This window comes from Natrix helvetica (genome assembly GCF_964273705.1).
Source record: "Natrix helvetica genome assembly, chromosome: 2".
NCBI classification, from domain to species: domain Eukaryota; kingdom Metazoa; phylum Chordata; class Lepidosauria; order Squamata; family Natricidae; genus Natrix; species Natrix helvetica.
Window position 1 is genome coordinate 193,466,834 of NC_138552.1, and position 17,106 is coordinate 193,483,939.

The following is a 17,106-nucleotide window of genomic DNA, read 5'->3' on the forward strand; positions in this document are numbered from 1 at the left end:
GCAGGAAGAAAGAGACCAGTAGTAGAATGCTACAGATAAATATTTGGGTCAGAAACCACAATCACAATTAGAGAAAAACAGAGTCAGTGAAGCACGATTCATTAACTTAAGTGTACCTTTGTATGCCCACCATATTTTATATTGAGATTTTAGCTCAATCTTTCCCCGCAACACATCAAGATGGAGGAATTTATGTAAGGGCTTTCCTTCTGCTGTGATTTCCAAAATATTCTGTGACATCCTCTGTAAAACACAGTGTACTATTGTACATTAGAACAGCCTCTTTTGGTCATCTATTGGGTATTTGCAAAGGAATATATTCTGATCATGATAACACATGGTCAGGGGTGGGTTCCTGCCAGTTCTAACCTCTTCTATAGAAGAGGTTCCACAAATCTACCATGCCGTTTAGAACTGGTTCCAGCTTCCTCCCCCCACCCATCCACACCACGCTTGCCCCACCTGCCGCTCACTGATTGGCTGGCTCACCAATCACCCCGCCCACCTGTAAGAGTCCTATCTAAACCTTAAAGTCTTAAAGCTGTCACGTTTGAACATCCCTGGGGGGTTTTTTCTAAAGGGTAGGGGTGCAAGGGTCTTGTAACTTGACAGCTTTAAGACTTGCACACTTCAATGCCAGAGTACCTGAGCCAATATGACTGGAGGAGGAATTCTGGGAGTTGAAGTCCACAAGTCTTAAAGCTGTCAAGTTTGAACACCCCTGGGGTTTTTTTTTCTAAAGGGTTAGGGGTGCAAGGGTCTTGCAACTTGACAGCTTTAAGACTTGCGTGCTTCAAATGCCAGAGTTTCTGAGCCAACATTTTGGTTACTAAGCAAGAGCGTTGTTAAGTGAGTTTCACCACATTTTACAAGTTGGCCACGCCCACCCAGTCACATGACTGTCAAGCCACTCCCACTCGGTCACATGGCTGGCAAGCCATTCCCACCCAGTCACATGGCTGGCAAGCCACTCCCACAAAGCAGGCCACACCTACAGAAGAGGTTCTAAAAAATTTTGAAACCCACCACTGACGGAAGTGCACATTTCTTTTTAAGTAGGAACACAATGTAAACATTTGGGTTATCTGGTCCTGGTTTGTCATATCTAGCATGCACTGGCTCTTCATAGTCTCAGGCAGAATCATTTCCCAGCCTTGATACCTGAAATCATTTAAATTGGATCCTCAATATCAAGAATTAAGCCTAGGACTTTCTTTGTGCAAATCACATATTCTACAGATTTCCTCAATGAATGCATAATATAAAGATTAGACAGCTCTTACTGTGTAACTGAGCTTTGTGTGCCACAGCAGTTACAACCCAGATGAATAGTAGAAATCCGGCTTTTATTGAGTTAGATGTTTTTAGTCCTACCAACTCCATATTATGTATGCTGATCAGCATTCACTTTTTAGAGTTTCAGATGAGACTCATCTGAATATTCAGCAAGCAGAACATTTGCTCTTCTGTTGATGTGTGGCTCTCATTGATCATTCATGTCATTGCTTGAAATGCCACTGACTCTTGATGTAGGCTGCAATTCTAAGCAGATTTCCTATGCACAGGAATTCAACTTTGACTTCTCATAAAATGGTCCCAAAATGGAGCTTTGGTTTGGTTTCAGCTTGGATTTATTCAGTTAACTTGAAAGCAATTTTCTGGGAATTTTGAGAGCCCTATTTTGTCAACAGGGACAGATTTGATGCATGAACTACTTGTTATTGTGTTTCAGCACTCAGGGGCCTCTGGACAGCAATAGCATAACTGAAGTTAAAAGAAATCTATTAGATTAGAATGTAACAAGACGGCTCCCCACAGTTTTGTAAGTAAATAATTCCCCCCAAATATATTATACCAACGTTAAGTGCCATAGGTTTTCCTGAGACTTTAAGGAACATTTTAAGGTCTTGCCTTTATTTTTTTAGATGTTATTCTAATTTCTGTGCTGGTGATCAAGGGAGAATACATACATTCCCTCTTTTCATTATTTCATTTTTATTTTTTCATCATAACCACTTTGTGAGGAAGGATAGGCTGAGAAATAATGTCTGGTCCAAAGGCATCCACTGAGCTTCCATGGCTGAGAACGAACGTTGCTATTATATCTCACTGACTTGTCAATGTGCTTATCATAAGGCCTGTGTGGTGTACTGACTAAAGGGTGTCAAACTCAAGACCAGGGGCCAGATCCGGCGCACAAGATACTTAGATCTGGCCTGTGGGGCTGCCCTGGAAAACACTGAGGGACCTCTGCCAATGAAAATGGAGCTTGGGAGGGCTGTATGCGGCCTTCCTGAGCTCCGTCTTCACTGGCAGAGGGTTGCAGGAAGCTATAGCAGCCAAAAACAGAGCTCACAAGGGTCATGGGCAGCACCTCCATACTCCGTTTTCACTGGCAGAGGGTTGCAGGAGGCCATTTGAGCTGAAAACACAGCTCAGCAGTCTGTTTTCACTGGCAGAGCACTCAGGTCACCATAGGCGCCCTGACACGAGTGACACCAAGCTGGCCATGCCTACCCCAGCCCCGAAGGTCAAACACAACCCTGATGTGGCCCTCAATTAAATCAAGTCTGACACCCTTGGACTAAGGTGTTAGGCTAAGAGTGAGGAGACCCCAACTCCTCTTCATTCTCAGACATAAAATTTCAGTAGGTAACCTTGAACTAGCCACACTCTCTTAGCCCAACTTACCAACCTGGTTGTCGTGAGAAAAATAGGAGGGGGCACTATGTATGCCTCTGTCAGCCTTCCCTGATAGACCAGACAGGAAACACAACTAGGGGAATGAATTCTACTTCACTGTAAAGCTGTATTAGTCATCCCCAGATGGCTGTTGTACGCTGCCTAGAATCATTTCTCATGGGATGGCTGGCTATATAAATTTAATTAATTAATTAATATTTAATAATCTGAAAGTACAAATCTCCTACCATTTCCTTTATGCTCTGAGAACTTGGGGATGAGTCCCTTCTGAGCTTCTTCCTCTACCCATTATGCAGTTTTGGGCTATGGCCACTCTTATCTGACTTTGTTTTAGGAAGCATTTCCTCCCATTTCCCAAACTTATTCTCCCCCCTCCCATTTCCCAAATTATTTATTATCACGAGAATAAATTAAAGCCTACTCGTGCTTTGTAATGAAAGGCAGGAAGTACTTTATTGTTAAAACATTCCAGATTTTCCTTTTTGCCAAATACACTAAAAACAGACCTTGAAAAAAAAATCAAATAAAACTGCAAATGTCGAGAAAGCAACTGAGAGAGCAAACGTGTCAGGCTGTAGAAGTGATGTTCCCATGGAAGAAGCATCAGACAAGAATGGAGAAAAAAACAATTAAACGCACACCCATCACACACACACACACACACCCAGTTTTATTAAATGAGGCATATAAACAGATGGTAACTCTGAGAGAAGATACATGTACATTGTTATATATTTCTGAAAAGCAGTGACAGATGGATCACAGAATGTGTCTCTATTTTGTATGCCAGAGGCCATCTTTTCCCACATTGATATCCCTTCCTAGATTTGAGCACAGGTCATAAGAAAGGGCTTATAGTAATCTCCTGTCATAGTTGCTACAAAACAATAAGGTGAAAATAATTGAAAATGATAGTCAGATTCACCAGATGCAAATATAGTCACATTATGGATAGACCAGATTGCAGTTGATGGATGTTCAGCATGATTTACTCAGAAGAAAATCCAATACTTGATGGTAGTTACTTCTCAGTAAGGTTGTACAGGATTTCCAGCATAATTCCGCAACTGGTAAATGGAAAATTTCCTGTGCAGTAGATAGGATTTCCTTTCCAGAGCTCACCATTCAATCTCCCAGCTCTCTTTACCCCATTAAATTAAAGACCAAATGGCTGATTTTCATATGGTTTTGCCCAGGTGTTAAGATGGCTCACTGTACCTTACATGATACATTATGGATTCACAAACAAGGGGGATTGTGGTGCTGTCCTGATTTCTACTCACAAAAATCAGCTGTTCGGAGTACATATCGACAATCTCCAGATCTCTCTCTGTACTAGAGAGAATTTTGGCAGTCTGGCTCTTGCATCCAGGTGTCTTTTCAGCCCTAACGCTTTGATAATCCACAGATTGGAGAAAAATGCAGGCATTAGTTTGCGTTGACTCACTGGAAGTCTTGCATGTTCTCTGTCTGTTAAGAAAAGAGTTGTTCAATGTTGTCTATCGCAATGTAGATAGATCCAAAGTCCTGAGAGACTCCCGCACAAATACCAACTTCAGGGTGTTCTGCTTTGGGGATTCCTGGCATGCTAAAGATATGAAGATTGGTATATCTCTCTCTGTTAACTCCCTGAACATTTATTCAGTAAAATCCTCTTTGGCGTTTTTACTCTGATCTAACCTTATTGCCTTTGAATCCCAAAGAAACCCATTGGTTTCCAAAGTCTATAGAGATTCTCAGTCATCCAGGTCATGGTTGTCCCAAAGGTGCTTTTTCAGGAGGCAACTGGACTTTCTTGTTTTTTCTTTGAAGATGTTTCACTTCTCATCCAAGAAGCTTCCTCAGCTCTTCTGAAAGGAATGTAAATCCTTCCATTCCCCACTATCCTGTCAGAGCTGAAGAAGCTCCTTGGATGAGAAGTGAAATGTCTTCAAAGAAAAAACAAGAAAGTCCAGTTGTCTCCTGAAAAAGCACCTTTGAGACATTGGTTTCTGAGTGTTCAGTGAGTTGCCAACACACAGACTCTGTAGCGTTTGTTCTTATCTTGCGTTACTGGTTCTGAAAGAAACTTACTCTATCTTGTTCTCTACTTTTCTTATCTCCATGTTTATTCTCTTTGAAATCTAATATTTCATTGCTATAAACTTTCCATCAGGTGCCCTTCCTGCCTTCATTTTCTTCATTATTTCCTCCTGTTTTCTTAGTGATAGAATTTAACTCTTATCTGACTTTCCTTCCATACTGTAATACAAAGCCTCTAGCAAATCCTGAACTAAAACTTGCTGAAGAAGTGAAAAATGTCTCTCTCATTTCACAAATCTCATAAAATTCCTTCACATTTGCTGTCTCTTTCTCACTTTAATATGTATACATCACTTATTGTCAGCTCATGGTACTATTCTTTTTGTCATTTAACCTTTCCTGCTGACCTCTCTCGTCTCTTAGTTCTCTTTCCTAGCAACCTGTTCTGTGGTTTAGTAGGGAGAATATTTTTTACTTCTTCTATACTTCTATACCTGTGATGGCGAACCTATGGCATGCGTGCCAGAAGTAGCACGCAGAGCGATCTCTCCAGGTACACCAGCTTTCGCCCGTTGCTGTTCTGGGTTCACACCGGCCAGCTGGTATTTGCATGCGCCGGAAACCGGAAGACAGGGGACAGAAACTAGAAGCTCAGCTTTCCGGCATGTGCATGCACGCCCGGGAGCTACTCTTCTAGTTTCTGGCGCTCCTGCGCATGTGCGCCAAAGAGCTGCTTTTCTGGTTTCCAACACTACCCTGCACTCGGTGCCAAAAAGGTTAGCCAACACTGTTCTATACTATACTTCTTCTATACAAGTAGTCCTCAACGTATGACCAAACTGGGACCATAACTGATTTGTTAGGGAAGGCAGTTGTTAAGTGAGTCACCTCTGATTTTATGACCTTTTTGCCATGGTTGTTAAGGAAATGACTGCAGATGTTAAGTAACTTGTGCAAATTGTGAAGCGAATCTGGCTTCTGCCATTTGATTTCGCTTGTCAGAAGCTGGCTAGGGAGGTCTCAAATGGTGATCACATAACCCTGGGATGCTGCAACTGTTGTAAGTGCCAGTTACCAAGAGTCCAAATTTTGATCACGTGACCATGGGGGTCCTGCAATGGCTGTCAATCACATTTTCAGTTCCATTTTAACTTTAAATAGTCGGTAAACAAATGCTTGTAAATTGAAGATTACCTGTAATAGTGTTTCATTTACGATAAGAAAATCTTCCATCCTTGTCTTACTCTCCCTAAGGAAGAATCTTTTTCCCCCTCCATTTTTATTCTTATCTTTTGCTACAGTAAGTGTTAGTCTGGCCCCTTGCCAATCAATAATTATTTCTTTCATAAGTAACAGGTTGCTATGATTCTGGAAAATTACCAAGGAGGTTTTCTTCTAGCTTCCTCTGAGGGGATTTTTCTCATTGGCCAGTCCTTAATGGACTCCTTAACTGCAATCATACTTCTTGTACTGTCTGTTCTTTTTCATTCAAAATTATTCTCAGAAGGCCAAACTCCCCAAATAACAGAAATTTAATGAAATATATAGGCATACCCATAGAAAAATCAGAGAATGCATTTATTTGGAAAGCTTGGTTTTCCAATAAGCCAATTGAGTTAAAGGTTAAAATAAGATGTTGTTCCTTCTAGTAATTTTTTGCTGTCACAAGGACTGAAAAGATTATGATTTATGAATTTATTTATAAGAGATGGGATATGGGATGAAGGGATACATATTTGTAACTAGACAGTTGAAGAGTTACTAAATTTTTTATACTTGTGATAACTGCTGGAAGTCATACATTTCTTTTCTTTTTATTATATTCTTATTTTTCTTTTTTTCCCCACTTTTCACTCTTTCTGTTCTTTTGTTCTTTTCTTTGTATTAGATTTTACTATTGTAACACCCAGACACCCCACAGTTTTAGGAAATGAATGAGTGTCTCAAAAATACCTATTTCTTCCAGGCTTGTCACTGTCACAATCTCATTCAACTCATCTTTCCAAGCTTCTGTTTCATAAATAATTAAATATATTATACATTTCATTTGTTCCAAAGCTAATAAAATGTACAACAACAGCTGTTTGCTGGAGGCAATTTTGAACTTGTAGCAGACCTAATGACCTTAGATATGGGTGATATCCAATTAAGTCCTCCTGCTAAGGGAATCACTGTCCTCATTTAAATGGGAGGAGTGGTGGGATATCGCAATCAGCTGCCAAGGTTGAAGGGCTCTTTGGAACAGATGGTGGGACAGAAGCTATGGAAGATAGGATTGTTCACATTATGTTGTGTTTCATCCAACCCTTCTAGATTATATATTCCTAGATTTCTTTTAAGGGTGTGGCATTTATTGATTTGGTTTGATCAGTATTATGTCAATCACTATATATTAAATGTAAATTGCAAAATAGGCTGATAACAACACACAGTTTGTTATAGCATAAGTAATGTTGCATGTGAAAATAATGGTGTTGCATTGTTTTTTGGGGGGGCAACTAAATGATGTAATTCATCATATTTTCAAAATGATGTCACAATATCAACACTTGATATCATTGTGCTATCAATTGATACCTCTGTGAGGCTGATACTTCTAAAAGCTTCAAAATAATAATACTTGCCAGCTACCCTTGTCCTTGTTGTATCCATAATACCTTTAGTAGATTTTTGAAATCTACTAAATTTTGATCATGCAGCTGAGGATGCTACAATGATCATTAAGTGGGAGGAACCAGTCCCAAGTCACTTTTTTTCAGTACCATTGTACCTTTGAAAGATTGTTAAGCAAATGGTTATAAGCCAAGGACTACCTGTAGCCCCATCAAGCATCATTTTCAAATGGTACCATGGAAGAGAAGTAGATGAGTTAGCCATTAGCCTGGAATAAAAAGGCCTATGGGCTCCAGATTTCATCTAGGATCAGGGAGAAAAATATAGAGATAAAAATAAATAGATGTTGCCAGATTACTTTCTTGCCAAACTTGTTCTTTTATATCCTTATTGGTTGGCTTTTTCTGTTTTTGCTGAGCATACATCCTGCAACTATTCCATAGCTTTTTTAAAAAAATAGTTAATTCAGAAACATCAGAAAAGTCATTCTTGATATAGCCTAATTTCTGCCAAAATGAAAAGGGTAGACGTTCCCTGGAATGTTGTGAAATGTCACATATAACAATTTCATGGAATGTAAGGATTGGAAGAAATTTGGAGATCACCCAAGTCGCTTCTGCCTTATAATAGCAACATACGTCAGTACGTACATACATACATACATACATACATACATACATACATACATACATACATACATACATACATACCAGAAGTGGTATTCAGCAGGTTCTGACCAGTTCTGGAGAACCGGTAACAGAAATTTTGAGTAGTTCGGAGAACCAGCAAATATCACCTCTGACTGGATCTGCCCCAATCTATTCTCTGCCTCCCAAGTCCCAGCTGATTGTGAGGAAATGGGGATTTTACAGTATTCTTCCCCTGCCATGCCCACCAAGTCGCACCCACCAAGCCATGCCCACAGAACCGGTAGTAAAAATTTTTGAATCCCACCACTGATACATACATACATACATACATACATACATACATACATACATACATACATGATCCATCATTCAGGAAGACTGTCAAGGGCTGTATTTTAGCTCAAAAATATTCATGGAATGGAAAATACCAGTGGAATTGAGAGAATTGGAAAAGACTTTTTCTATAATTTCCATTCAACAATTTTAGATTGAAAATGTAAAGACAACTAAGGATCTCCAGGGCAAAATAATTGATTGTAAAATTTAATGAATGTTAAGTGTAGTTTCTTTGTACTTCAGAATAGCTAGATATGCTGCGAGATATTCTGAGAGTTTAGGTTAGCACTTTTAAGAGTTTTGAAGAAACAGACAACTTACCAACATAGCTGAATCAAGAATACTGATAGAACTCACTGAACTGGGGAGAATTTCCTGTGATACAAACTGATAATCTAATATTAGACGTGATTAGAAAGGGGAGGTAGGCCGCAGACTTCAGTGCTCTCTCTTCTTTTCAATATTTACATGAGACCGGCTTGTTAGTTCATCATCAATATGCTGATGATACCTAACTCTCTATCTCAGCCTTTGTTGAATTAAGCAATACCATGAACATCTTATTTGGTGTATGGGAACTGTAAGAATCTGGATGCAAAACAACAGGTTTCAACTGAATCCTGGAAAGACTGAGTGGCTCTGATCTTGGGCAGGGGTGAAATCAACTTGCCTTCGCTACCGGTTCACAAATGTGGGCACACGCATGTGCAGGACCTCCCAAGCATGGGCAGAGCATCAAAAACAGGATGTGATGATGTCCGGTGGCTGGGTGGAGCCTCCCATCACCATCGCTACCGGTTCGCCCGAACTGGATGGAACTGGCTGAATTGCACCTCTGATCTTGGGGCCTATTGATTCTAAGACTGCCCAGAGATGGTATTCAGCCGGTTCTGATCGGTTCACCTGAACCAGTAGTGGAAATCGTGGGTGGGTCCACCCACCTGAATTGGCTCTACACTGTCCTATGTAGGCAGATTTTCAAGCCCGCTCATGTGTGCAAGCCACACGCGCGAGCAAAGTGCATGCATGGATGGTTGTGTGCATGCATCGATGGGGCGTGTGCGAGCAAAGTGAGCACTCACATTTGCAAACCGGTAGGAAAAGTAAGTGAATACCACTCCTGACTATGCCATCTTTACTCTACTGATTAATCTGCATTTGGAGTACTGTGTCCAGTTCTTGGTAGGATATTTGTTTAAAAGAGAGATGAAGAAGTTGAAGTGGAGTGGAAGAGGTATGTCAAGATAAGGGGGCTAACTATCAAGCTGATTATTGAGGGTTTTGAAAAGCTTTAATTTTTAATTTATAAAACAGATGACTGGGGTAAGATGTCGTCACAATTTTCAACAAACTACAAGGTTTTACTTACAATAAAGGACAGTTCTATTCTTAAATTCAGAGCAGAAGAAGATTAGAGGATTGAAATGATTGAAGGAGGAAGATTGAAATGAAAACAAAGGAAGTTTAGGACAAATATTTAGATTAATTTCTTGACACCAGGGGCCATCGAACAACAGAACACACTATGAAAAACCTCACTGGAGGTGTTCAGCTGAGAACTAAGAAAGATAATGACAAATAAGCATGCAGTGTTCACACTTCGGTTAGTCAACTGAAACCCAACGGTTATATGCATACATAATTTAACATGGAATAATCAAGTTGCTGTTTTAATTTATTGAAGCATTTAAATCCTCTTCTTCCCTCCTCCAAGTTTTAATAAATCATTCCTAAGATGGTTAATAGCATACTGTATGTAAAAGCATTGTCGTTATTTCAAATAAAAATAAATGCATGTAGATTTGTGCATATAAAATGGAAAGTTTATACGGTGGCAAATAATATAGACTGAAAATAAGTGCATTATTGCTTGGTAGAAAACCTCCTCTCTCTCTATTAGAATTCTTTCCCCAAATTACTTGCTGGATCAGAGGTGGGTTCCTACCTGTTCAGACCTGTTCGGCTGAATAGGTAGTAGCTTGGTGGCTTGGGTCGCTGGAACTGGTAGCAATCCAGGCCTGCTATGCCCACAAACCGGTTCTCCTATGGCAGCGCCATCTTGTTTTTCAATTCTGCACATGTGCAGAACATTTTCATTGCAATTCCCCACCCCCTGTTTTTTAAGGTTTTGTTCATGCGCAGACCTTTTAATTTGCAAATGTGCAAATAAAATGTGGCGTGTGTGTAAGTGAGCACATGTACGGAAACTTTTTGCATGCACCGAACTGGCAGGAACTGGCAGGAACCCACCTCTGAGCTGGCTACAGAATTACCGTCCTGGAGTGGAAGACAACTTTTGTTTGATGAGCTTGCAAAAGTCTGAAGACGTGATCTTAAGCAAAAAGCTTATCTGTAATGGTTTGTATCCTAATCGTTATAGTGAAACCTGGCTACAAGTTTATTGTGAGGATGAATTTATATGATCCTATATAGGTAGTCCTCAACTTACAACCGTTCATTTACTTACCAAAATTAGAATAGCACTAAAAAAAAGTGACTTATAACCATTTTTCATGCAAACATTGCAGCATCCCATGGCCACGTGATCAAAATTCTGACGCTTGCCAACTGTCTCATATTTATGACAGCTGCAGTTTCCCGGGATGATGGGATCCCCTTTTCTGATCTTTTGAGAAGCAACTTCAATGGAAAAGACAGATTCACTTTACAGCCGCATTACTAACTTAACAACTTAAGTGATTCACTTAACAACTGTGGCAAGAAAGATCATAAAATGGGGCAAAACTCACTTAACAACTGTCCCGCTTAGCAACAGAAATGTTGGGGTCAATTGTGGTCGTAAGTGGAGCACTACCTGTTTTCACAGCAGTGCTAAAGATATAGAGAAAGTGACAAATAAGATAAAATATCTACTGTTTGTTTTATGTTCTCTTCTAGGACAGTTTCCCAGCTCGATTTGGAGGGATTCATTTTGTCAATCAGCCATGGTACATCCATGCCCTTTATACAGTCATACGTCCATTTTTAAAGGAGAAGACAAGGAAGAGGGTAATTTTATTCATCTTTGTTTCCATCGTATTTCATAACTTTATCAAAGGACTGACGGCCTTGAAAACTAAAGAACAAATACATGTTTCAGTGTCTTGTTTTGCGACTTTAATTATAACATCAAATAAAACATTAATCGTATTAGAATATTCTTTGTTGGACAAGCGGGATTGGTGACGTAAGGAATTTGTCTCTGATGCATAAGCTCCCCGTGTACATACAAATACTAACACATTTTAGAACACAGCAAAAGGATAAAAAAGGATTTTCGATGAACGACACAAGTCAGACCCATTTATTAAAAGCTGAATAGTTATTTACACAGCTGCCTAAGCAGACTTGGTTCATCTTAAAAACACTGTTCTGAAATGGGAGAATTAAGCTCTGTAATCTTGGTAAAAAGTATCATTGCTATATATTTACTCAGTCCATGACAGATGTGTTCACTGGAATCTCATCCAGCAGCTTAAACATTAGCGATGGTTGCACTCTAGAGATTCTAGAGACTTTGTTTCTGTATTTGTTGTCTGATGCTTATCAATGCAGCATGTAAAAATAGCTTTAAAAACATTATTCTGCTTTGAATTAGATCCTAAGCAGAAGGTGAAAACACCAGGAAACCCATACACAGATTGACCTGCATACATTCACCCAAAAACCATGCCTCTTACTAAAATCCCAAGGTCTCTTTCTTTTAGCTGTGGCTCAGTTTCAAAAGCATCTTGAAATGGAGAATTTAATAAGCTTGCTCTTTGGAAGCATAATACCAAATTCTATAGAAGCTGAAGGCAGTTACGTTCTTCGGTTTCCAGTTGCTTCTATTTGTGACCTAATGGGTACCCTTCTACTAACAGGACTGTCTGTCAGGAACCTCGTTGAATTTTTGTACGCTGTTGCTTCTATCATCAGTGATATTATCCAATCACCTTGTCTTCCACTGATCTCTTTTTTTAAATTGTTGCTTAGTCTTCCATTCCAATTGTTACTTCCTGATCCCCATACACATTCTTCAATAAAGCAGAAGGAAAGGCCTGGGTATACTCATGCTTTTAAGGGCTAACCAAAATTTGTTGTGGTCTACCTGGTTAAAACCTTTTGGATAATTAATAAAGCATAGTTAGTAATCTTTTTGTTATTCAGTGGATCATGGGCATCTGAAGGCTTCAGATCAAAATGGGGAGAGATGCATTGTACCATTGGATCTCAAACTCTGTCCCTGTTGGATATGTGTGTAATTTCATGGTGCACTGCCAGTGGGGTGGATCTTGTATTGTGCCAATGTAATATATTTTTATCATTCTGCCCTTTTCACTGTATTGTGAACTTGGGTGATCCTAACTCTTCTAAATCATTGGGTGCATAAGCCTCTTTACAAATATGTTAGTAATCCTTGAAGGGGGCTGAAAGCCTTAAGAATCCATTTAAAAAGTTCCTACATAGCAATGACAAGTTAGGTATGTACTATTTTCCCCTTTGAGCATCAAGCACTCTGACATCTCATAGTCCAAAATAGCTTGGATGTTCCCCATAATTTGCCTTGTACATTTGAGGAGGAGTTACTTAAAGCTATTTGGATTATAGAACCAGATTCATTTTCAATGGATTCCAGATGCTATTTGGAAGTAGACACAGGAGTAATCTCTCATCTTTAGGTAACCAATAGAATTTTTAAAAATCTTCTGAAACATTTGGGAACTCTTCTGTGGTTAAAAACCACATCTTTGAGCTGCCCAGCTTATCCAGATAGCTACATTTATTTTTATAGATTCTGATAATTTTACAATGTATTATATTCCTCTTTCCCCTAGATATTTCTCCATGGAAACAACCTCAACAGTCTGCACCAGTTGATTCATCCTGAAATTCTCCCTTCTGAATTCGGAGGAATGCTTCCACCTTATGACATGGGCACATGGGCAAGAACGCTGCTCGATCACGAGTATGATGATGACAGTGAATATAGTGTGGACTCCTATAACACGTCTGCAAAAGAAGTTGAAAAGGAACTCTCACCCAAATCCATGAAGAGGTAAGTTAATGATGTCTTTCTTCTGAAACAAGAAATGACTAGGTGATCTCCCATTTACCAGTTCTTAAATACTGACACTTCTCTCTTACATTATGGGGCCATTCCAAATAATTACGGATGGGGAACTAAGTAAACCTTTGAATTAAATGGCTCACATGGCCATCTGGAACTCCTTCTCTCCTCCTTGAATTCCATCCTCTGGAATTCTTTTCTTTGCTTGGAAGGCAACTCAACTCCCCTTCAGTCCTTCTCTAATGGAAGACTAAAGAATGGCTTCCAATCTTGCTCAGATCAGAAAAGGTGATTTCAGCTCCCATTTGTAAGCATAAAACTCCCTTTCTCTATATAGGAGGAGAAAGAGGGCATAGCGGAGGAAATAAAACAGTACTATGGTTGAAGATGCTCATTCTCTGGATATAGGGATACTGTATACTACTCTCAAGGGCTCAAGGGACGAGGTGGATCAGTGGATAAGATGCTGAGCTTATTGATCAGAAGGTCGGCAGTTTGGCGGTTCAAATCCCTAGCGCTGCATAACGGAATGAGCTCCCATTACTTGTCCTAGCTTCTGCCAACCTAGCAGTTCGAAAGCATGCAAGTAGAAAAATAAGGACCACTTTTGGTGGGAAGGTAACAGTGCTCTGTGTGCCTTCGGCGCTTAGTCATGCTGGCCATATGACCACAGAGACATTTTTGGTCAGCGTTGGCTCTTTGGCTTAGAAACGGAGATGAGCACCGCCCCCTAGAGCTGGAAACAATTAACACGTATGTGCAGGGGAACCTTTACATTTACCTTTATACTACTCCAGAGATACATTTACAAGGCATCTACACACCATTGTACTTGTGGATAATCAGAGAGAAGACCAACTTTTCATTCTTCAGACAGTTTCACCAAAAAAAGGAGAGAGGGCGAAAAACTATTTTTGCAAATTTATCAGACCTGGGAAATTTGCTGTACCTGCACAAACCACCCTGCTTATCTTCCCTAGAAATTAAAGAAACTAAAAACTTTAGTGAAGCATATGCTCTCCAGGGCCTTGGACTGAGCCCTCTCAACTGTCCTTGTTGCTTATCCTTTCCCTTTCCCCGCCCCCTCATTGTGGATTAGTAATCCCTCTGCATTTGCTGACAGCTGTCATTCATTTTTCACTTCATGATCTCTAGCTTCTGAATGTGGAGGCCAGAACATCCACCAATTGGTTTCCAATTGTTAGAATGCCATTATCATCCATTTAGACCAGAGTTTCTCAACCTTGGCCCCTTTAAGACATGTGGTCTTCAACTCCCAGAATTCCCCAGCCAGCTTTGGAGCCGAGATTGAGAAACATTGATTTAGACAATGAAAATAAAATGGACAAAGGGGACCATTTAAGGATGAGGGGGAGTGGGAAAACCAGTTATAAAGGTCAGCTTTGAAGCTGAGAGCTTGAAACCCACATAAACAAGCAGACATGTTTTCTCATGCATACACAGATTTTCCTCGCTTTTCACTAGGTGAATTTACTTTAGGCAGGAACATGACCTCAGCACAAAGCAAGGAAAACCTGTGCTTAGCGTGCACAAGGGTATAGTTAGCATGCATTCATCATACCAACTTGCATCTCCCACCCCATTTATACAGATGCCGTACAATTTTTTCAATAACAAGTTAAGTAGTATTACTGGGGAAGGAATTGCACATAGATATGCACTTCTATAGGAACGCGGTAGCTCAGTGGCTAGGACGCTGAGCTTGTCGATCAGAAAGGTCGGCAGTTCGGCAGTTCAAATCCCTAGCACTGTAACAGAGTGAGCTCCCGTTATTTGTCCCAGCTTCTGCCAATCTAGCAGTTCAAAAGCCCGTAAAAATGCAAATAGAAAAATAGGAACCACCTTTGGTGCGAACATAACAGTATTCCATCGCCTTTGCCATTTAGGCATGCCGGCCACATGACCGTGGAGACGTCTTCAGATAGCCCTGGCTCTTCAGCTTTGAAAGGAGATGAGTACCACCCACTAGAATTGGGAACAACTAGCACATATACAATACAATACAATAGTAGAGTTGGAAGGGACCTTGGAGGTCTTCTAGTCTAACCCCCTGCCTAGGCAGGAAACCCTATACCGTTTCAGACAGTGCAAAGGGAACCTTTCCCTTTCCCTATGCACTTCTATGTTGAGATCTGCATATACTGTAGAAGAGCCTCATGGGTCCACAATTGTTGCAGTTTGTTGCTGAGCTGCTAAACTGTGAAATATTGCAAGTTTGCAGAGCTGAACTTTGCTGAAGGACAGCATCCATGCCTAATTCTACTTGAACTGCCCACACCCCTTTGGGCAAGTGCTGCAATGCCCTCTTTTAGATCTTATTTTGTAACAGAGCCCTTGACACCCTTTTCACGTACAGTATTCATGTGCAATTTCATGCACAGTAAGCTGTGGACTGTCCCTCATAAGAATGTCATTCTGCGCAAGCTGTCAATTGCCTGCCACCTTTTGACGGAACCCCTCCCTATCCCCCCCCCAGAACCCTCTTTCAGATGGATGGCATATGTAAAAGACTGTCCCCTAACCAACCTTTGCCCATTCCTCAGAAGACTTTCAGCTGTAAACTTTCAGATGCACTTTTTTCTAGTTCATCAACTTGTCTTCCCAGCTATAATGAAGACTTTTGAGTGAAGGGCTCCTGGGAATGAAGAGCAGGAGCCATACAAAATGAGAGGCAGAAAAGTGCTCCCTAGCAACATGGAATCAAACTTCATTCAGCCTTTGCCTCCTCTAATGGCAAAGGCAAGGTAGGAGGGAGGTAACTGGGAAGAAAATCACTCCCACCCATCTGGAAGTGGCAGCTTCAAAGCAAACCAGCTTCTTTTTTTTAAAAAAGAGAAGGTTGGCATTTAGGTGGGGAATGCATGTCAGCAAAAGCCACAATGGACTGAAAAGAGAAGCCTGCTGGCCAAACCTGACCTTAAAATCACTTTTTTTTCCATCGCTGTTTTACGAAACATGGCTGGATTTCTTTTCAGGAGGGTCTTGCATCATCCATCATATTCCCCAAGCATATTTTCTGGTTGCAGTCTTGCTTTTTTTTAAATGCGAAGGAGCTTGCCTTTTTGTTGTTGCTAAAATGAGTCACAATAGGCCTCTGCTTAATGTTTTTCTAGGTCTCAATCTGTGGTGGACCCCGGAGTGCTGAAGCGCATGGATAAAAACGAAGAAGAAAACATGCAGCCCTTGCTTTCGCTTGACTAGCCGTCTGAGCATCAAATATGAATTAGGGTGGAAGGTATTGCTTTTCAGAGCCATCCATTGAGAAAGAATGTACAAGTCGGAATCCTATTTTTCATGTTAACGTAGCATATTCTAATGAGGCAGCAGGTTTTGCCAGGCATCCTAGCTACCACTGAGCTGGAAAACAGGGTGGGGTGGGGGAAATAAACAGGAGAAAATATCAATAATATATTCTCTTAAGTGCCAACCTGTTTGTAAATAGTCATTTCCTTCGCTGTGCATTTGTAAGTAACGATAGGAATTATATAGTAAAGAAAAAATAAATAAAGTGGCCATTAACGTGCCAGATGAAGGCACTGTAAAAGAACAGAATGAACTCAGACAAAAAACAGAAAATCAGACCCTACACAGATGTCATCCTTTTTATACAAAGCCATATTTCAGCTGCCACACGGCTTCATTCGTTTCTCGCAGATTCCATTTAGCAAGGTAAGATCTGTAGGCATTGTAACTCAGATTTGCTGGTTTAAA

General features: G+C 40.4%; 1 protein-coding gene across 1 annotated transcript in view; it reads left to right on the forward strand.

The window, feature by feature from the left end:
- CLVS2 (clavesin 2) overlaps positions 1 to 16,717 on the forward strand; it is a 45,907-nt gene extending 29,190 nt beyond the window's left edge. Inside the window, exons 3-5 of the mRNA XM_081945625.1 lie at positions 11,223 to 11,333; positions 13,142 to 13,362; positions 16,509 to 16,717. Coding sequence (XP_081801751.1) covers positions 11,223 to 11,333; positions 13,142 to 13,362; positions 16,509 to 16,596 — 420 coding nt within the window. The 3' untranslated portion in view covers positions 16,597 to 16,717. The remainder of the gene's footprint in view (positions 1 to 11,222; positions 11,334 to 13,141; positions 13,363 to 16,508) is intronic.
- The last annotated feature ends 389 nt before the right edge of the window (positions 16,718 to 17,106 follow it).